Genomic DNA, 21,579 nt, shown 5'->3' on the forward strand with positions numbered 1-21,579 from the left:
GCATGTGTGTGCCTTCCTGATCCACTAGAGGGCGCATACCCTCCTCATGGTCCTCAGTTCAGATAGCTAGCAAAGAAGCCAACCCCGGGGAGGCGGGCGGGTTGTGAGAATATCTGCCTGCTGTCCCTGGATAACACCTGTTACGGTAAGTAACTGTGCTTTATCCCAGGACAAGCAGGCAGCATATTCTCACATGTGGGTGACCTCCAAGCTAACCAAAAAGGGACGGAGGGAAGTTGGCAATCCAAGAAAACAGATTATACAAAACCGACTGGCCAAACCGGCCGTCGCTCCTGGACAGAGTATCCAGGCAGTAGTAGGTGAAAGTATGAACCGAAGACCAAGTGGCAGCCTTGCCAAACTCCTCGACAGGCGTCGACCTGAGGAAAGCTACAGAAGCCGCCATCGCTCGGACTCTATGTCCTGTGACTCGACCATACAGTGCGAGACCCAGCCCGAGCATATGAAAAGGAAAAACAAGCAGCCAACCAGTTGGACAAGGGGCGCTTGGAAACTGGGCGTCCCGATCAATTAGGACGAAGGACAAAAAGAATGAGGAACCGTCCCAAGGAGACTGATGTGCGTTGAAGACAAAAAACCAACGCCCTCTTACATTCAAAAGTGCGAAGCGCCACCTCGCCAGGAGACGAGTGGGGCTTCAGAAAAAAGACCGAAAGAACAATGGAAAGATCGCATGACCACCGTGTCATGAAGAAATACAGGAAAAGACGGGTCCGCAATCAGAGCTAACAGCTCACCGATTCTGCGAGCAGACGTGAGAGCAACCAGGAATACCACCTGCCAGGTGAAGGAATTCAAAAGAGCTCCATCAAATGGAGATACCACCAATTGAGCCAGGAACACACAAAGATCCCAACCACCGGAGGGGCTTTGAGCGGAGGATGTACAATGAAGAGATACCTCATAAAGCGGGAAACCGTCGAAAGGACGGAGTTCCATTCATCGGCCGATGAAAGTCAGCAAATGCACAGAGGTCTCGAATAGATGTAGATGAGAGACCAGACCGAGACAAGGGCAACAAATAATCCAGCACCAAAGGCAAGGATGGCAGAGAAAGAATCCATGCGGTGCTCAGCCCACCACTCAGCAATTCAGGCCCATATCTGGGAAAAGCCTTGCCGAGTGGAGATCCTTCGAGAGGGCTCGAGAACACCCCCACCGACTGAAATAGAAGGAGGGAGGCATGTTGCGAGGAACCAAGCTGATAAGTGTAGAGACTGCAGATTGGAATGCAACAGAAACCGTACCACTGAGACAGCAGAGACGGGAACATCGGTAGAAGCTGAGTCTCCCTGACACGCTGGAGGAACAGGGAGAACCATGGCCGCGAAGGCCACAGAGGAGCCATCAAGATCCTGGTGGCGCAGACCGACAGGAGGTGCATCACAGACCCGAGATTTAGAGTAAAGGGAGGGAACGCATAGAACCCGCCCATTCCATCGAGAAGGAAGCATCCACCTCGATGCGAACTCGGTAGAACATCCTCGAGCAAAATCGCCCAGTGAGTGAGGGGTCAAGCGAACAGCACTACCAGTTGGGTTCCCCATCGAACAACCCCCTGCCGCAGAGTCTGAGAATGGAGCCACCATTCATGCGGCTTAAAAGGGCGACTCAACGAGTCCAGCAGACAATGCTGCACGCCTCGGAAATACACCGCCCCAAGAAAGAAGCAGTGATGTAACGCCCACTGCCATTGACAAAGGGCTTCCCTGCAAAGTAACAGGGAACCTCTACACCCTGGCTAGGTCACCGAATACATCGCCACCGAGATGTCGGGACGCACCAGGACCCCACTATCTTGCAACCAATACCCCGGTATTGCAAATGGCCTGGAGCTCCAGCAGATTGATGTGGCTGCGACAGTCCGCACCCGGCCAAGGACCCTGAGTCCGAAGGCCGTCGCCCATGCCGAGGAGTCCATCGGCAGAACCTTCTGATGCGGGAATACAAAGAGGTGGCCCACCAACGAAACAAGCGTGTCAAGGAGGGAGGCACCTCAATGTGCTGGGAAGCGGGATCCCGATCCTGCCATCACTAAGATGCTCGGGTCCAGCGGGGAACACGAAGATGAAACCAGGCGAACCTCGGGACATCCACCGTGGAGACCCCTGATCCCAAAAGGATCAGCATCAGCTCGGCCGAGGCCGAAGACCGCTGAGACACCAGCCGACACAAGCGCCGACAGGCAGCCTGCCGAGGCAGAGGCAGAAAAGACCGGAGGCGGACCGATGACAGAGGGCCTACCCTCCGGCATAAACAAACAAGGGCCTCCTGTGAGGCCGAGACAAAGATCCAGGTCCGCCCCGACGGATTCCCGAGACTGGGGCGGGCTGAGTCAGACCCACTCCCGTACTAGAACTAGTGCAGGCCTCGAAGGGCCAGGACCAGACGCAGATGGGAGGAAGGGAATGCCCGACCGACAGAAGGGAGGCAATACTCCCGGTGCGTAGAAACGGAGACACCCCTCCCGAAGGAAGGGGAGGAATCCCCAGAAGGAGAGCAGCCCAGAGGCTATGCGAGAATAGACAAAAAGACGACCAGGAGTCGCCGAAGCCGGCGGCTAACCCCAACCCCGGCGCTGCAGCAGCTATTGCGGCTGCTGCGAAGGAGGCCGAGGTAACACAAGGAAGGTATCCGGAGGCCCCCTCCGGAGGAGTCCAAACCCCCGGGGCAGACGGGATTCAGCTGAAGGCGTCCCGATAGATCGCGATCTGAGAGGCGGTTAGTGGCCACCGCAAGAGAGGCCTCAATAAGCGCTGAACTCGCGCAAGTAAAAACGGCGAGACGAGCCTGGAGGCTCGGAACCTCAGCCACACTCGGCGCCAAGCGAGAGGCCGCATGGCGGGAGCAATAGAACCAGAGCAGGGAGAGAGTCTGAACTAGAGAACTGCACGGGAACGGGGATGACGGGAATCCCGCGGGACCCGCGGGGATCCCGCGGGTTCCCCCTTTGGGTCACGGGGATCCCGTGGGGACGCCCCCTAGGGTCGCGGGGATCCCATGGGGACGCCCCCTAGGGTCGCGGGGATCCCGTGGGGACGCCTCCGAGGGTCGCGGGGTTCCTGCGGGGTTGGATCGCAGTGCACTGCATTCGAGCCGCGAGGGTAGTCTTCTCCTCCTTACCTGCACTGTCGCAGCACACAGCCGAACGGAAGTCTTCCCGATGTCAGCGCTGACGTCGGAGGGAGGGCTTAAGCAAAGCCCTCCCTTCCTCCGACGTCAGCGCTGACATCAGGAAGACTTCCGGTCGGCTGTGTGCGGCAGGGCAGGTAGGAAGAAGGCAATGGCGAACGAAAGAGGGGGGAGGGGGCGGTCCGCCCCGAAGAATGTGCACAGCTGGTCAGGTCCCCCGATCGACCGACAACAGGCCCGGCCGACAAACCTCCCTGCCCTGTAGCCGCGAATCTAAATTACCTCTTACAGCAGCTTCAATACTCCAGCTGCTGTAAGAAGGTAATTTAGATTCGCGGCTACAGGACAGGGAGATTTGTCCGACCGGGCCTGTTCTGTTGTCAGTCGGGTGCAAAAGCGCCACAAAGGTGGAGGCAGGGAGGGAGGAAAGGTGGAATGGAGAAGAAAAGACGCTAAGGGGGGAGAAGGCCGCTGAAAGCACTGGGGAAGACAAAGGGGTGGAGAAGGACGCTGAAAGGACATGGGGTAAACGGGAGGAGGGGGGGAAGGATGCTGAAAGCACATGTGGAAGACAGAGGGGGGTGAAGGACCCTGAAAGCACTGGGGAAGACAAAGGGGTGGAGAATGCCACTGAAAGGACATGGGGAAAACAGGGGTGGAGAAGGCCACTGAAAGGAAATGGGGAAAACAGGGGGGGAGAAGGCTGCTGAAAGGATATGGGGAAGACAGAGGGGGAAGAAGGCCGCTGAAAGGACATGGGGAAGACAGAGGGGGGAGAAGGACGCTGAAAGGACATGGGAAAGGCAGAGGGGGGAGAAGGATGCTGCCTGACAGGACATGGGGAAGATGGTGGGGGAGAAGGACACTGGAAGGAAATGGGGAAGAGGGAATGGGGAGAAGACCCTGGCAGGGAAGAAGACAGAGGTGCCAGACTATGGGGGGAGTGGAAGGAAAAAGATGGGTGCCAGACCAATTTGGGATGGAGGAGAAAGGGAGAGGCACAGTAACAGAGCAAATGGAAGACACAGAGAGAAGAGAGGCAGTGGATGGAAGGAATTGAATGAGAATATGAAGAAAGCAGAAACCAGGCAACAAAGGTAGGAAAAAAATTCTTTTTTTTTTTTTGCTTAAGGATAAAGTAGTACAGTGGTGCCTCACACAACGAACTTAATTGGTTCCAGGAGCAAGTTTGTTATGTGAAACGTTCGTTATGTGAAACGCGTTTTCCCATAGGAATACATGTAAAAAAAAATAATTCGTTCTGCAGCATAAAATATGCTAAGATGACATAAAAAAGATAAATTTTTTGTTATTATTTTTATTTAGATACATCTAAAAACATACATCTCCCTGTCCTTTTACTTCCACTATCTTCCTATCCCATCTCTATTCCCTTTTGTCCCTCTCCCCATGATCAATCATCTCACCACCTCTCTCTGCCCTCACCCTCAGGGTTCAAGATTGCTTCCACTCTTTTTCCTGTTGTTCTCTCTGCCTGTCACCCTATGATTTAGCATCCCTTCTGCCCTTGTCCAATATTTCCCCTTCTCTCCCTCCCTCTCATCCCCTGCTCCAACATGTGCTTTCTCCACTCCACCTTTCCTCCCTCCCTGCCTCCACCTTTGTGGCGCTTTTGCACCCGACCGACAACAGAACAGGCCCGGTCGGACAAATCTCCCTGTCCTGTAGCCGCGAATCTAAATTACCTTCTTACAGCAGCTGGATTATTGAAGCTGCTGTAAGAGGTAATTTAGATTCGCGGCTACAGGGCAGGGAGGTTTGTCGGCCGGGCCTGTTGTCGGTCGATCGGGGGACCTGACCATCTGTGCACATTCTTCGGGGCGGACCGCCCCCTCCCCCCTCTTTCGTTCGCCATTGCCTTCTTCCTACCTGCCCTGCCGCAGCCGCACACAGCCGACCGGAAGTCTTCCTGATGTCAGCGCTGACGTCGGAGGAAGGGAGGGCTTTGCTTAAGCCCTCCCTCCGACGTCAGCGCTGACATCGGGAAGATTTCCGTTCGGCTGTGTGCGGCTGCGACAGGGCAGGTAAGGAGAAGGAGACTACCCTCGCGGCTCGACCAACCCCGCTGCGATCCAACCCCGCAGGAACCCCGGAAGTATGCAGCTCGGGCGACTTCGTTGTGTGAAACGAAGTACGTTATACGGATCACGACATAAAGTTCGTTGTGCGCAGCGTTCGCTGTGCGAGGCGTTCGCTGTGCGAGGCACCACTGTATATTAGTTGTGTTGATAAAAATTTATAAACATTAGAGGCTCTGGTAGAAACCCGTTTACAAAGTATGTATTCTTCCCAATTAATATTTCCAAATTAATAAAGTCTTTTTGCTTATTTTTAAATGGGTTTCTACCAGAGCCTTTAATTCAGTAGCATAATTAAATGAAATAACTATTTCTGTAGTTTATAGGGACGGGCGGGGACGTAGGGGATTCCTCGCGGGGACGTAGGGGATTCCTCGCGGGGACGGGCGGGGACGGAGGGATTCCTCGCGGGGACGGGTGGGGACGGAGGGATTCCTCGCGGGGACGGGTGGGGACGGGTGGGAGTCCTCACGGGGACGGGTGGGACTTTGGTGGGGACGGGTGGGATTTCTGTCCCCGCGCAACTCTCTAGTCTGAACCCTCTCGAACCGGAGCCGGAGACGCCCAGGTGCAAACCCGCAGTCGACACCGAGGCCCAAAACCCAGCCGCTGCCGTGGGAGAAAGCCCCCAGCGACGTTGCTGCATCAAGCCACAGTCGACTTCGAAACACAAGGCCATAATAAACCACAGGGCACAAAGCCCCAAGCGACGTCAAGTCACAAAGCCCCCGTCGACGGTACGAAGCCTCAGCAAAGACGAGGCACAGAGCTCCAGCCGACGATGAGGCCCCGAGCCTCAGTCGACGTCAGGCACAAGCCTCAGGCGACGTCGAAGCACAAGCGTCAAGGGACGCGGAGCACACGGCCGCAGCCGACGTCGAAGGCACAAAGCATCCGCCGAGACACCCAGCCTCCGTCGACGTCGAGACCTCAAGCCCCAGTCGACATTGAGGCAGAAAATCCAAGCACAAAGCCTTAGACGACGTCGAGGCACCCAGCCGCCTTCTACATCGAGGCGCAAGGCCTCAGGCGGCGAAGAGGCACAAGCCTCAGGCGACGTCGAAGCACAAGCGTCAAGGGGCGCGGAGCACACGGTCGCAGCTAGCCTCCGTCGACTTCGAGACCTCAAGCCCCAGTCGACATTGAGGCAGAAAATCCTGCACAAAGCCATAGATGCCTTCAAGGCACGAAGCCCCAGGCGGCGGCGAGGCACCAAGCCCCACGCGACGGCGCGGCACCAAGCCCCAGTCGACTGCGAGGCACGAAGCCCGGTCGACGTGGAGGCCCGAAACCTCATGCTACGTCGAGGCATGAAGCCTCCATCGACATCGAGGCACGAAGCCTCCGTCGAGTTTGAGGCACGAAGCTCCAGTCGACGTCGAGGAACGAAGCTCCAGGCGATGTCGAGGCACATCGAGGGTCAGAAGGCAGCACCGTACCAATGAACTGGTAAGAAAGGAGCAGCAGTGTGCTCCATAAGGGCAACCTCGATCTGAGTATTCCCATGGAAGGAGGCACGCTCAGAAGGTCTCGTAGAGGCGGGCACGACTGCCCTCGATGCCTCAGTCGACGTCGAGGCACGAAGCCTCAGTCGACGTCGGGGCACGAAGCCCCAGTCAAGGTCAAGGCACGAAGCCTCAGTTGACGCCGAGGCACGAAGCCCGGTCGACGCCGAGGCACGAAGCCCCAGTCGACCTCGAGGCACGAAGCCTCAGTCGACCTCGAGGCACGAAGCCCCCGTCGACGTCGAGGCACGAAGCCTCAGTCGACGTCGAGGCATTAAGCCTCAGTTGACGCCGAGGCACGAAGCCCGGTCGACGCCGAGGCACGAAGCCCCAGTCGACGCCGAGGCACGAAGCCTCAGTCGACGTCGAGGCACGAAGCCTCAGTCGACGTCGAGGCACGAAGCCTCAGTCGACGTCGAGGCACGAAGCCTCAGCCGACGTCGAGGCACGCAGCCTCAGACGACCTCGCGGCACGAAGCCACAGTCAACGTCGAGGCCCGAAGCCTCAGTCGACGTCGAGGTACGAAGCCTGTCGACGTCGAGGCACGAAGCCTCGATCGACGCCGAGGCACGAAGCCCCAGTCGACGCCGAGGCACGAAGCCTCAGTCGACGTCGAGGCACGAAGCCTCAGTCGACGTCGAGGCACGAAGCCTCAGTCGACGTCGAGGCACGAAGCCTCAGTCGACGTCGAGGCACGAAGCCTCAGCCGACGTCGAGGCACGCAGCCTCAGACGACCTCGCGGCACGAAGCCACAGTCAACGTCGAGGCCCGAAGCCTCAGTCGACGTCGAGGTACGAAGCCTGTCGACGTCGAGGCACGAAGCCTCGATCGACGTCGAGGCACGAAGCCTCAGTCGACACTGATGTACGAAGCCTCAGTCGACGCCGAGGCACGAAGCCTCAGTCGACGTCGAGGCAGGAAACCCTCGTCGACGTCGAGGCACGAAGCCTCAGTCGACGTCGAGGTACGAAGCCTGTCGACGTCGAGGCACGAAGCCTCGATCGACGTCGAGGCACGAAGCCTCAGTCGACACTGATGTACGAAGCCTCAGTCGACGCCGAGGCACGAAGCTCCAGCCGACGTCGAGGCACATCGAGGTCCCGAAGTCAGCACCGTACCCATGAACAGGTAAGAAAGGTGCAGCAGTGCGTTCCATAAGGGCAACCTCGATATGAGTATTCCCATGGGAGGAGGCACGCTTTGAAGGTCTCGTAGAGGCGGGCACGACTGCACTCGATGCCTGGAATGCCTGAGACTCAGCCGATGGCATTACCGAGGTAATGCAGCTAGAAGACAAAAAGAAGCAAGAAGACTTACCAAGGATCGAAGCTACTCAGTCCGATTCCCACGAAGGAACAAGGGTCCCGGCCATCCTGCTCACACGAGGTGAGCCCAGAGAGAGGCCAGGGAAGAAGAAAATACAGCTGCAGCCAAATGAGGCCTAGCCGCATGGCTGAGGCCCAAGAAGGGCCGGCCGGATAGAAACACAATAAAAAGTCCTATTTTTTTTTTTTTTTTTAAACAAAGAAACACATGATCAAGTAACCGCGCACAGCGACTCCCTAACAAAATAAAGAAGCCGCGGTGCTAGAAAGGCACTTAAAGAACGGAGAGAAGAGAGACAGGGCTTTCTGGCTCCGCGGAAAACTAAGAACTGAGGACCATGAGGAGGGTATGCGCCCTCTAGTGGATCAGAAAGGCACACACATGCGTGGTGCAGCACTAGCAAACTTGAAAGCTTCAATCAAGTTTGCTTGAAAAGCTGTCCGCATCGGGGCTCCGTGGATGACGTCACCCACATGTGAGAATATGCTGCCTGCTTGTCCTGGGATAAAAGCCATTAACCACATTCTCATAAGGGAGTTTCACTCCTCCCCAACCACCACATACAGAGTGATATAACAAGAAATGGCAGAACTACAGGCGGTCACTGCTATTCACACTACAGTAAAGACCTGATTATCTGACAAAGGGGACAGACAGATTTGTCAGATAATCTTGGCACGTTGGGCACCATTAAAACATTCACTGCATCCCTGCCCTTCCCCCACCCCAACAGGAGCAGCTGCATGTCCTGCAATTCCCTCCCCCTTGAGAGCTCCTTCCCTGCCTAAAGAGGGGAGGGAAGGAGGTGGCAAAAGCACTGTCCCAAAACTCACTCGCTCCATTATTTTGTCAGTTTTGAGCTCTGCGATTCATTTCATTCATCAAGGCAAGAGTCATTTAGTGCAGCTTATTCCTGCGCCAAATCCCATGGACTGAGTCAGTTTTGGCACAAAAATAAGCTACAGTTAATGAATCTTGCCTTGATGAACGAAATTAATCGCACAGCTCAAAACTGACAAAAATAATGGACTGAGTGTTGGAAACGTGCTCTTCAATCTGGGAGAGGCGTCTGGGACCTGTGGCTGCTATTATTAGGTGGGTGGATGGGGAAAGACTTTTTTTTTTTTTTTGGGGGGGGGGGGGAGCTTCCAGGACATGCAGCAGCTACTGTTGAGGGGGGGAGAGGGATGGAGCAAGAATGGCGGTTGTGCGCCAACATTCAGGGCAGAGGAAGGGAAGGGACAGAGCCCACACTACCAACTATAAGATCATCCGAAATGTTGGCTAACCAGGATTCTACTGCGGTGTATCGCAGCACAAGATTCAAGGGAGGTGGAGAGGCGTCAGTGCCGGCTGACTGCAGTGAGAGGCACATCCTATAGGCAGTCGGCCTCCTCCCTGGTGTCTTCTCTCCTCTACGCGCCTCTTTTTTTTCAGCACTCCCCACTGGCGGCTCAGGGCCCTGTCTGGAGGGGCTCCACGCATGCATCGACAGGATGACTTTATGCACATGTGTGACATCATCGCATCGATGCCTGCGCACTTCCGAGTGCTCTCGAGCCACGGCCACCAGTTTAGTATGCCGCGGCTCACAAAGTTTGCGAGACACTGCCCTACTGTATGTCGAATTATCCCACCAACCTGCCTGAAGAGTCAGAGTTTTAGCCTTTTCTAACCATTATCGACATCTGCACCAGAACAGGATGACAAGACAGGCTTGAACTTGGAAGGCACTGATCCAAAATGAAGAAGGTGGGCAAAAACAGAGCAAACCAAGGTTGATCTGGTATTTTCAAATCTTTTACAGAAACGTGCATAGCACTTCATTTGCAAAGAACAAAATTCCCTATGTGTGATTTCAAAACAAGGCAGATAAGATCGGCCACAGTTCATTTTCCAAAGAAGCCAAGTGAGAGAGTCAGATTTAAGGCACCAGAGAAGCAAGACTGATCATTAGCACCAAGATAAGGCCAGCACAGAGATCAAAATTCCAATAAAAACTGATCCCAGCAGAGCAGCACACACACAGTTCCAAACTGGTCTTGAAATTTAGAGAGTCAATTTCATATACTGGGTGGCAAAAGGGGAACACAATATTACCATCTGGTCGCTAGAACCACAGCAGTAAACAAAACATCTGCAAGTTTTACATTTCCCCCCACAATTGTTTTAAGTGTAAAGTCACCCAGTTAAGCAAGCACATTTTCCTTTGGTGTATGGCATTAGAAAAGGGAATATCTTAATTCCCCCCCTCCCTCTTTAAAGAGATCAGGTACAGTATTGGTTAAAAGTAGTTCAGCTCTTTGGTGCCTTGATCTCACAGGTTGCACTGGCAGCCTTTCCAAATACAAAGGTCACCAATAGTTTTTAAATATCTAGATCTCAATGCCAGTGACCATCAAGGAACCAGTGTCCACTTTATTGATGTTTCTCAACTCCGTCCTGTCTAACAATGTGGTCCACAGAACATCCACAGTTCAGACACGAGCGTTTTACATACTAATGAAGCAACTCGTGCATTTTCACTTTGGACATTCTGCAGGTCAGACGTGTTAGAGGAGGGTGAAGGCCCAAGGCCTACAGGACCAGAATGAGATCCATTGCTTTAGAGCTGTTTGGAGCTGGAGCATGTACAGGCCTGTGCTGAGGAATTAAAAATCAAAATCTAACCAAAGCAACTTGTAATTAAAACATATCTGAGCACAATCAAGACAAAGAAATTAAAAAAAAGTGTTATTGCTGGAGCAGACCTTTCATCCAGCACCAGAGATGCAAAGTTTTAGAAACGAAAGAAGAACACAGCAAGCATCCCGAAAGATTTCTGAAACTAACTGAACCGTGGATGAGAAAGATAGCACAAACCTCTTCATCATTGGTTTTGATTAAAGCAGGAGAGCAATGCATAAAATCAATAAGGCAACATCCCAACTGCAAGAACATTACCACTAAGCTTCAATCACACCTGAGGAGGAAGACCTCGGCATCTCAGAATTGCAACAAACTCTCTTCATGCTTATATACTTTAGGAAGGACACCAAGTCGTCCAAACACACTCACAATGTCTGTGTACATCAGATGTGCCAAGTCACAGTTATGACATACCCGGCGTAAAGGGTGAAGGCAGCAGGGGTGTGTGCATTATATTACGGTACACCCGTGGCAATGAAATTACTCCCTGATTTATAATAGGATATCTGCCATGCTTAGCCTTTACGTGAATTAATTTTTGTCATGGCAGCGAGGATGCTGGGACACCAGATGATTTTTAAGAAATGAGATTAATAGAGTTTAAATTTGTTTTAAGGATTTTCAGTAAGTTAAGCTTGGCATTTTGTAATTGCACTGTAAACAGACACTAACGTTTTTGGTTTTTTAAAATCTTGGGGACAGAATACTAAAGCCATTTGTCATAAAAATTGCATAACCTGCTGGGGATCTCTCGGACCATTTCTTTTACTTAAGCAAGCTCTATGGACTGTGATTTTATATTTGAAAAGCTAGATTAAATTTGTTCCACAATCAGCAAACAGACCAAGTCCAAATTTCTTTTTTTAAACAAAACATGAAGAGCTTGTTTGTTGTTTCAGGTCTTAAAATTAAGACAACGGCAGAGACGAAAGTGCAGTGGACATGGAAATTGATCAATTTGAAGCCAAGCAAAAATTAAGCCAGGAGTTTTGAACAACAAACCATTTTTCCGGCTGGTTCCATTGCACATTCCCCGTCGCCGCCAAGGATGGGACAGGAGGCGCTACTGACACTGCTGGCATGGGTGGCTTTTGATTCCAGGCCTTGGTAAAAACACAAAAAACAGGACATGGAAATTACTGTAAAATACATTACCATCCCATACACACCACAAAGGCCATTAATTACTCTGGCAGTGCAGTTTCAGTACTGGAAACACCCATAAGTGTATGTTTATTTCACTGCTGCCTATCCAAAACAATTCTGTAACCCTGATCAAAAAGACCAAAATTGGCCTAACTTGTGAACGTCAGGCTACCACCACCAGGATGGTAAACAGAGCAACTGTGCCAAGGAATAACAAAGTGTTTGGATTTTTAGAAGGTATAGAGGGATAACAAATGCAAATCAATCAACCAATCTTAAAGCAGATATCACCTGCATGAAAGAAAGAAGGAAGAAGATAAATATCAGGCTTCACAGGCCACAGTTCCCTCCAAATATTAGTTAACAAAACCAATGAATTCCCATTTCATTCATAAAAATCCTATTTACATGGATAAGGCTCTACAGACATGATAGTGATTCTATGCCTACTCTCTTTAACCCATCAAACACATCTGTCATGTGTCTTATGCTTTCTGCATGAAACTGTGTGCTTGAGAACACAACAGAGGCAATGACCTGCCCCTGAGTAGACTAACATACAGCAGATCCAACAGTGAAGAGAAGTATGCTTTATTAGACCAAGCAAACCAATGTGGCCACGTTTCGTCCACAGGCTGTGTCAGGGAAAACAAAAATAAATTAAAGTAAAATAGATCAAACAAATTGAGGAGCAACTAACCTTTCGCCGTTCGTCACATTTGAAATTCATACTAAATTGTTGAAATTCACATGGTTCTTGGTTTTTTGAGAGAGAGAACATTCTGGACCTCTGAGGAGGGAGTGTCATTCAAAACACGGACCGTGTTGGGTCCATGCGAACCATCCTTGGAAAACAACGTTTTATTGTTCTTAATAAAGTTCCTGTATCCCGTACATCATTTCTGCAGTCTTTTTTTGGTTTCGTTGTTCAACTCTTTCTAGCCTCAGAGTATACGGAGAGGTTCTTCACAATGTAAGGTTGGTTGGTGCGTGTATGGTATGTTTAAGTGCCTTTTGGGGGGGGATGGGGGTATTGTGCTTAGAGACTGGTTCATGGTGGAAAATGCATATGGGACTAAAAAATGCTAAAAATAATCTAAACTATGCATTCCAGCCATATTTTTTTGATTATTTTTCAGCATAAGTAGCTTTGGCTGATTCTTTGCTTGTTTTTTGATTTTTTTTTTTAGAAAAACGCTGTCCCTAGATCTGCATCTGACTTGACAGAAGTACCAACTGAAAGAGAAAGGATTGTTATTTTCCTATAGGTAAGTGATCCTTTTTATGCAAATAGTGGGGGATATGAAAACTTTTCATATTTATCCAAATAACCACCTTCCACTTGTGTTGCTTTCACTGCACTGTATAATTTTAAAAAGTCCTTGTATTATTGTATAAGCGATGCATTTTCTACAGTACATTGATGAATGATTTCACCTTATTTTAAATCACCCATGTCATCATATACAGCTAATCTGTTACTTGTATTTTTTGAGCACAAATCCAAATACATATGCGATAGTCCTGTGCATGAATTTTTAGTTGCCTGATTTTCATCAGTTTTGTAGTTTTTGTGCTTTTAATAATTGTATTTTATCTTTATTAATGTTTTTTAAAATTTATACTTGATGTGTTTTAATTCATTTAATTTTTCCTATAATTGTGTGTGTGGTAGTTCTGTGAGCAAAATGTGGCCATGTCAGGTGTTTGGTTTAACAAACCACACTTCTCTTCAATTTGTTGACCTATTAGTTTGAAACTGTATGCTTTATACGTTTATCTATCTTGATATACTGCCTCATTACAAACGCAACTTTAGCGACTTACAATATTAAAATATTAAAGACACGATTTCCAGCATGTATCCAAGGTTCCTGCAAAGGATTAGAGCTTACCAGGCGAAACTGTAATCAGAAATGCCATTTATCTGCGTTTCTCGCCTTCCCTCAAACCCCGCCAATAATAAGATATATAAGGCTAAAAAAAAACTCTTCACCACAATTAGAAAACACATTAACAACAATCTCACAGGCTGGCTTTACCAACTTGCTCTGTGCACACAGCATCATTAGATTCAGAGACAGCTATCAGACCCTGGCATATGCACCCATTGAGAAGCCACTAGCAACCATGTCCTTCCCTCCTCACCCCACCCACAATGCCTTGCAGTAGCACTACAGGAACACAGTATACACCTGAGCAGAACCATTTCAAGATGGCCGACTCATGGTTCCACTAAAAAGAGAACAGTACTACTGGCTTTGGAAATCGGACAGGACAGTCTTACTTCTTGAGATCCATTATTCTGCTTTAGTACACTGTTCTGACCACTGTGAAAAGAAAAACGGATATATTAGTAAACTCATCTGTACAAGCTGCATCCATATATTGTAAAGAAATTGTAGACGATCAAGTTTGTCATCACTCATTCTCCGTCTACCTCCCCACCAGAACCTAAAAACACAAACTTTGGTGTTCATAAAAATGACTCACAGTGCCCCGATTAACAAGTCTCTTGAGCTCCTCTGCAATAATAAGAGTTCTGCTCTAACTTGGCCATCTCAAAATTGGCACGTTCCTCACAGGTCTAAAGTGCTAAATACTGGCACAAAATGCCTCCCGAGGATTAAAGCTAGTTTTGAAAGATGCAGGCATTTGGACTCGCACTTGTGTGTTAGCCCTACAGGAACAAGGAGCCCTTGGCTGACTCAGAAGGGCTCTTATGCCCTCCAGGGCTAAAGGAGAGGGAGGGGCTGGGCAGCAAAGTTGACGGAACACAACAGGAATTAATTTTAATCTCAGCAGCAGGTCGATCCTCAGCAAGAGGCGGTTCAGCTCTGATCTACTCTACGGGAGCTTAACGCTGCTTTTAATCACTTCAAATAGGTAAGAAGCATCTACCCATTATAACTCAGAGCTGTGAAAAACAAACACAATCCCAACCTCAACAACTCACCATGTGACCACCTGGGGAAGACATTCCCTAAGAAGCACAAAAGCCACGGAGCATAGGATTTATATAGTGCAATACTAAGCGAGTTCATAGTTTCATAGTTTATTGAAAATGTGATCAAACGCTTAACATTCAAAGCATTGTACAATTAAAAAGCTAAAATAAAAAATGGGGAACAAACAACAAATAGACAATCTTCATACAACTTGACATACCTGATTGGGAAAGGGTGATTGTTAACAAGAGGGGGAAAAAAAGATAGAACTATAATTGTTAAGTAAAGTAAACATGAAAGGACAACATAATAGGATAAGGAGAGGAAGGGATTGGCTGGAGGAAAGGAAAACTCATTCGTAGGCATCTTCAAACAGAAAGCACTTTCAACTACTCTTGAATTTGTCCAAACTCTGTTCTGCTCTAATAAAACGTGGGAGAGAATTCCAGATTAAAGGTGCAGTAACCGAAAAAAAAAAAAAAAAAAAAAAAATGGTGGCACGATGAGTGCCAATTATTTAAAGAGAAAGGACATTAAGGTGAGGTGAAGAGGACAGCAAAAACAAGGTGACAGATCTCATGTATTCATTTGTACCTTGACTTTCAATTATTGGGCTACATGCTTCCTTGTCGAGAGAGGTAAAAAAAAAAAAAAGTTAGGAACCAGGAAATCTGACTTAAAAGGCCGACATGGTCTCTGCCCTTACATCAGCACCAGAAAACTAGTTCAAGCCATCGCTAAAGAGCTGGAAAAAAGAAAATTTAAGAGAAAGGAACCCATGTGTCTCACCTTGCCAATTCTGGTTTTGCAATGTTTGCTAGAAGAGAAAAATGGAAAACAAAGACATTTAAATATAATTCTCCTCCGCCTTCTGGTACAATCTTACCAATTGGTCCCACATCATATAAAAAACGCTCTGCTATAGGACACTCCGGTCCTTGAGAGCCGTATTCCAGTCGGGTTTTCAGGATTTCCCCAATGAATATGCATTGAAAGCAGTGCATGCAAATAGATCTCATGCATATTCATTGGGGAAATCCTGAAACCCCGACTGGAATACAGCTCTCGAGGACCGGAGTTCCCTACCCCTGCTATAGACACACCCCTTTTCTTGTGCTCTGGGTTTTTATGTTCTTTGGCCAAAGGCATTTGGTCACATTGCAAAGTCCAGTGACACACCCACAGCACATAGAACAACGGTGCTGGTCGTGTGTCAATCGTGCTTAGTCGCCATTAACAGAATCACGGCTACCAGTGACTAAGACCAGGGTTTTAAAGGCCTACATTTCCGGTGCCTAAGTTTTATGTAGAATCGTGCAGAGTAGCACTTAAGGTCATTTGTGCCCCTAACCACATCTACTTTGATCTTAGGTGCAATTCCGGCACCAATTTTTTTTTTTTAACCGGTTTTAAATGGTGCAGTCAATTGCCACACCAATTAAGTTAGGCCCCAGTAGGGTGCATACCGGCGCCTAATTTATGGCGTCATTTACAGAATCTGTGCCAAAGTGTTTAAAGTAAATTATTACAAGATCATCAGACCATACGAGCACCAAGCCCAGCAACCTGTCTCCAGTCTGGGATGGGGTTAGAGAATGGGATGGGGAAAAATTTCTCCCCATCCCCGTGAGTTCTTTTCCTGTCCCTGCCCCATTCCTGCAGGCTCTGTCCTTATCTGCACAAGCCTCATCAAAACACTTTAGAATCCTACGTAGCAACATTCTAGAGCTCAGAGTGTGATGTCATAATGCCTCATTCCACCAATGCCTAAGCTCCGTCCTCATCTGCACAAGCTTCACTTTAAAATCCTAAGTAGCAACATTCTAGAGCTCAGATTGTGATGTCATAATGCCTCATTCCACCAATGCCTAAGCTCCGTCCTCATCTGCACAAGCTTCAAACCCTTTAAATTCATAAGTGTTCAAGACTTGTGCGGTTAAGGCAGAGCTTACAGGAATGGGGAAGGGACAGCGACCAAACTCACGGGGACAAGACAGAGAAATTGAGCCCGTGTCAATCTCTAGATGGGGTCAAGTCATTGGAGCCTTTTTTTACAATTTTTAAAAAATAATTTATCTTATTGTATACCGCTTTAATGTATCCGACACAAAATACAGTTAAGAAAATTATATTATGTAATCTTCTGGCATTGACCAAGCAAGGTCACAAGTACCCGGAGACACGTCTGAAATGGCTTCCCAATTCAACACATCTGGTAATGGTTAATGGACTTTTCCTTCAGGAATCTTTTCTAAACCATCTTCTTTTAACCCAGCTGCTCTAGTCTATGCTGGTCTTGTGCGTCTCCTGGTGAACACTTGATCATACGCTTTTTTCATGTCTTTTTTCATGAGCTTACCTCGATGTACGAGCACCCCTCCCCGACGTGATCCGATATCCTCCGTACCCATTACCCACCCGAACATATCACTTACCCCCCCCATCAGGCATCCGGCACTGGCACCAAGGCACAGGACATGCCAGTGCCCTAAGATCTCTCATCCTTTTGCTGGGCCTTGAGCATCTGCGCATGCTCAAGGCCTTAGTTCCTGCTCTCTCCGAGATTCTCGAGATCTCCGAGTGATTCGAGCGGGGGAGGATTCCGGATTGCGGGGGGGTGAGCCTTCGTGAGCGGGGGGGGGAAGCAATGCCGGTTCGCGGGGGGGGGGGGGGGTAGAGCAGTGCCACTGGCCTCAGGGGGGGGGAGGTAGAGCAGTGCCACTGACCTCGGTGGGGGGGGGGGGGAACGAATCAAGCGAGTTTCCCTTACTTTCTATGGGGAAACTCGCTTTGATATACGAGTAATTTGGTTTACGAGCATGCTTCTGGAACAAATTATGCTCGTAAACCAAGGTACCACTGTATTGTATATGAGCTTTGTGAACACATAGGTTATAGTTGGATTGGGAAGGAATGGGTTAAAAATCTTAATGTTTTAATGTTGAATATGATAGAGATTCAAGTGTTGTATTCAATTCAATTTAACTGTTATCTATTGTTACACTTGTAAGATGTAAAATGAATAAAGATTAACCCCCCCCCCCAAAAAAAACAAACAAACCCCAGAACAGAGCATTTTTATTGTGTGGTGGAAGATCGTCCCGCTACACACACTGGTTTCAAGATCGAATTGGATGATATTAACTGGTGCACATCCCCCCCTCCTCTACAGACATGCCACGCTGCCAGACCCCTTTATATTCAGCTACGAGGGGGGGGGGGGTCAGTGAAGTCAGGTGCCCTTCTCTAGGCAGCAAAATGCATTACCTTTCACTAGCATCGTTCTCCTGGAGTAGCGTTTGCTCGGCTTCCTTTCAAATGTCGAAGACCGTCTGGCTTTGCTGGACTTCGTAGTCTGGTATTCTGTTTTGCCACTACAAATTTAAACACAATGAATGAGTAATTGAGAAGCCCACACATATTACAAAGGTGTTGCCAGCTTACACTATTGGCTGCGCAGTTGGAAACATTCAGAATTAACGAGCCAGCTTTCGCTTTAGAATGTTGCCCCATATGACAGGTCACATCAGACACAAATATGAGAGTTTCGCAGAGCCAGAACAATAGTGGCATGGCAGGGACTAGCGCAGTGTTCTCCAATGCAAGAAGTCCCAGGGACCAATGGCGGCCCCCTAGAGATCTCTTTGGCAGCCCTCATTGTTTTTATGGGCTTTTTTCTGCTATCCTAATTCTCTACCCAGACTGAGGACAGAAAGGGGAAAGTGAACAGGGGGAAGAGTTGCATGCTTAAAAGACGAGGTGTTTCTCAATAGACAAAAGAGAATGTATTTGGAAATGCTCACAACCGTTGAGGGTTGGAAGGTGAGCTGTGGGGCAGGATGTCATCAACACACACTGGTCGGCAGTGTCGTGGCCCCCCTTAAGATATTTGGCGGCCCTCTTCAGCTCATTAGAATCCAAAGTGGCCCTAGCTTACAAATTATGGACTAGCAGATGGTAAGATGGGCACCCTCCCTCCACAACCCTGGCAATAGGAAAGCAGAATAATATGCACTCATCCAGCCTAACAGAAGAGGTGTCAGAAATGGGATCAGACATAGAAACACGATGGCAGACAAGGTCAAATGGACCATACACTCTGCCCATCCATTATCTCCTTCTCTCCCTAAGATAGTGACGGGTGGCAAGTGCTCAGTGGCACACTGAATGCGATGGCAAGCATAAGATTGGAGGAGATGGAACAGAGAACTATGGACAACTGGCAAGAGCTAAATTGTGTGGAATTGTCACAAAGCAACCACCAGCAGGAGTCTGTACCTATAATGATAGGGAGATATGATACGGAAAGGGGAGATATGAAAGAGACGTTTAAGTATCTACATGACGTAAATGTGCCCGAGTTGAGTCTCTTTCATTTGAAAGGAAGCTCTGGAATGAGAGGGCATAGGATGAAGTTAAGAGGTGATAAGTTCAGGAGTAACCTAAGGAAATACTTTTTTACAGAAAGGGTGGTAGATGCGTGGAACAGTCTCCGGTAGAGGTGGTGGAGATAAGAGACTGTGTCTGAATTCAAGAAAGCGTGGGATAGGCACATGGGATCTCAGAGAGAGGAAGAGTTAATGGTTACTGTGGATGGGCAGACTGGATGGGCCATTTGGCCTCTATCTGCCATCTTGTTTCTAGGTTTCTAAATCAAAATTTTAAAAAACCCAGCTCTAGTAGAAAGCTCCAGAAGGACTCTTGGCACTGGAAAAGATTGAATTATTTTAAAGTTGTGACTTGATTTATTGAACCAACATGAAAAATAGCACAGGAGCTTTTCACCTTAGAGAAGGGGTTCTTAACCCAGTTCAGTTTTGAGGATACCTACAATGAAAATGCATGCACTGCTTCCATTGTATGTACAGCTCTATCATGCTATCCTGGCTTGATATGTCTCAAGGATTGGGTTGTTCCTTCTTCAGGTGCCTTATTTATGTGCTCATGCCATGCCAGTAATCCATATCAGGATTTACAGAAGTCTTTCCAGAAGGCCTACCTGCATTACCTGAAGGAAGTGGAAGAGAAAGAGTCACACCTAGTAGATCCCGGCTCCCAGAGAATGTTCAAACCTGTATCTGAAGCGTGAACCTAGGCGGATGAAGCCCGGTCTGCTGGAGTTCTTCTGGACAGGTCCCCGGAGTCGGAAGAAGGCATGATGTTCTATGGCACATTTCCAGAGGTGCTTACAAGCTTTGGGATGTTCCATGCGGAACAAAAAGGTATGCTCCTGCTCCTTACCCTGCAAAGGTCGAAAAGCAAGGACAGCCCATGAAAGGAGTGCTGGAGAATTAAGGAAATACTCTCATCCTAAAACCTGGAACAAAATATACAGTAGGCTCCAAATCCCCTCTCTGAGCCTCACTAGAGAATGACAAAAGAAAAAAATGGGGCGGGTACTGTACGCATCAACCTATGGCAGGGTTGAATTTCAAATCATTTATTAAATGCAACACATACAAATAAATTTCAGTCCATTTGACAAATCCTTTCAGACTCTCTTGTACCCGACATGGTCTGTGTTTCAGCTATAACACTGATGCCTGTGTCAGGGTTGTGGGTAAACAATCCACTAGATGGCGCTGAAACAAACATTTTGCATCTATGGAAAAAATACTGTGCGTCACAAAGGAGCAGCGTGGCTGGGCCTTTCATGAACAGCGTTAAAGAGAAGGACACAGAAACAAAGTTTGTCCCCAGCCCCTCCATCTGTCCCCAAGTGCACAAGCCTCGAACACTAATGATTTTATATTTAAATATTTTTATTAACATATCACCAAAAACTGGAAAAACTACACTAGACTTAATTACACCTTCTGGTGGAACTCGTTATGCCATATAAACAAAATGGAAAGAGCAATTGCCATACAAAAAAGGAATTATAATAATTTTAAAAAGATTTGGGGACCACTGATAACTTATTGTAATGATTAGACGCCTTTTTACACTGTAAGTATATATTATAATTTTAGGGAAGGGGTGGTATATAGTTATATTTTAGGTTCAGTCAATATTTATGAATATAATACATGTATGATATTTTTGATTACAATATTTGTGAAAAGGGTGGGTGGGGGAGGGAGTTAAGCACTGTTACTTACCGTAACAGGTGTTATCCAGGGACAGGAGGCAGATATTCTTAACGCATGGGTGACGTCACCGACGGAGCCCCGGTACAGACACGTTTAACTAGAAAGTTCTAGTTGGCCGCACCGCGCATGCGCGGGTGCCTTCCCACTCGACGGAGGAGAGCGTGGTCCCCAGTTAAGATAAGCCAGCTAAGAAGCCAACCCGGGGAGGAGGGTGGGTCGTAAGAATATCTGCCTGCTGTCCCTGGATAACACCTGTTACGGTAAGTAACTGTGCTTTATCCCAGGACAAGCAGGCAGCATATTCTTAACGCATGGGTGACCTCCAAGCTAACAGAGAAGGAGGAGGGATGGTTGGCCATTAGGAAAACAAATTTTGTAACACAGATTGGCCAAAGTGCCCATCCCGTCTGGAGAAAGCATCCAGACAGTAGTGAGAAGTGAATGTGTGAACTGAGGACCAAGTGGCAGCTTTGCAGATCTCCTCGATGGGCGTGGAGCGGAGGAAAGCCACAGAAGCAGCCATAGCTCTGACCCTGTGGGCCGTGACAGCACCTTCCATTGAGAGACCGGCCCGAGCATAACAGAACGCAATGCAGGCAGCAAGCCAGTTAGAAAGCGTC

General features: G+C 48.6%; 1 protein-coding gene across 1 annotated transcript in view; it reads right to left on the bottom strand.

The window, feature by feature from the left end:
* Nucleotides 1–21,579, bottom strand: part of LOC117360717 (band 4.1-like protein 5) — a 166,879-nt gene that overhangs the window by 19,623 nt on the left and 125,677 nt on the right. Inside the window, exons 12-16 of the mRNA XM_033944960.1 lie at nucleotides 19,940–20,109; nucleotides 18,135–18,241; nucleotides 15,657–15,684; nucleotides 14,207–14,249; nucleotides 11,776–11,876 (exon numbers count right to left, since the gene is read on the bottom strand). Of these exons, the coding sequence (XP_033800851.1) occupies nucleotides 11,776–11,876; nucleotides 14,207–14,249; nucleotides 15,657–15,684; nucleotides 18,135–18,241; nucleotides 19,940–20,109 (449 nt within the window). The remainder of the gene's footprint in view (nucleotides 1–11,775; nucleotides 11,877–14,206; nucleotides 14,250–15,656; nucleotides 15,685–18,134; nucleotides 18,242–19,939; nucleotides 20,110–21,579) is intronic.

The sequence above is a fragment of the Geotrypetes seraphini genome, chromosome 5 (genome assembly GCF_902459505.1).
Source record: "Geotrypetes seraphini chromosome 5, aGeoSer1.1, whole genome shotgun sequence".
NCBI lineage: Eukaryota > Metazoa > Chordata > Amphibia > Gymnophiona > Dermophiidae > Geotrypetes > Geotrypetes seraphini.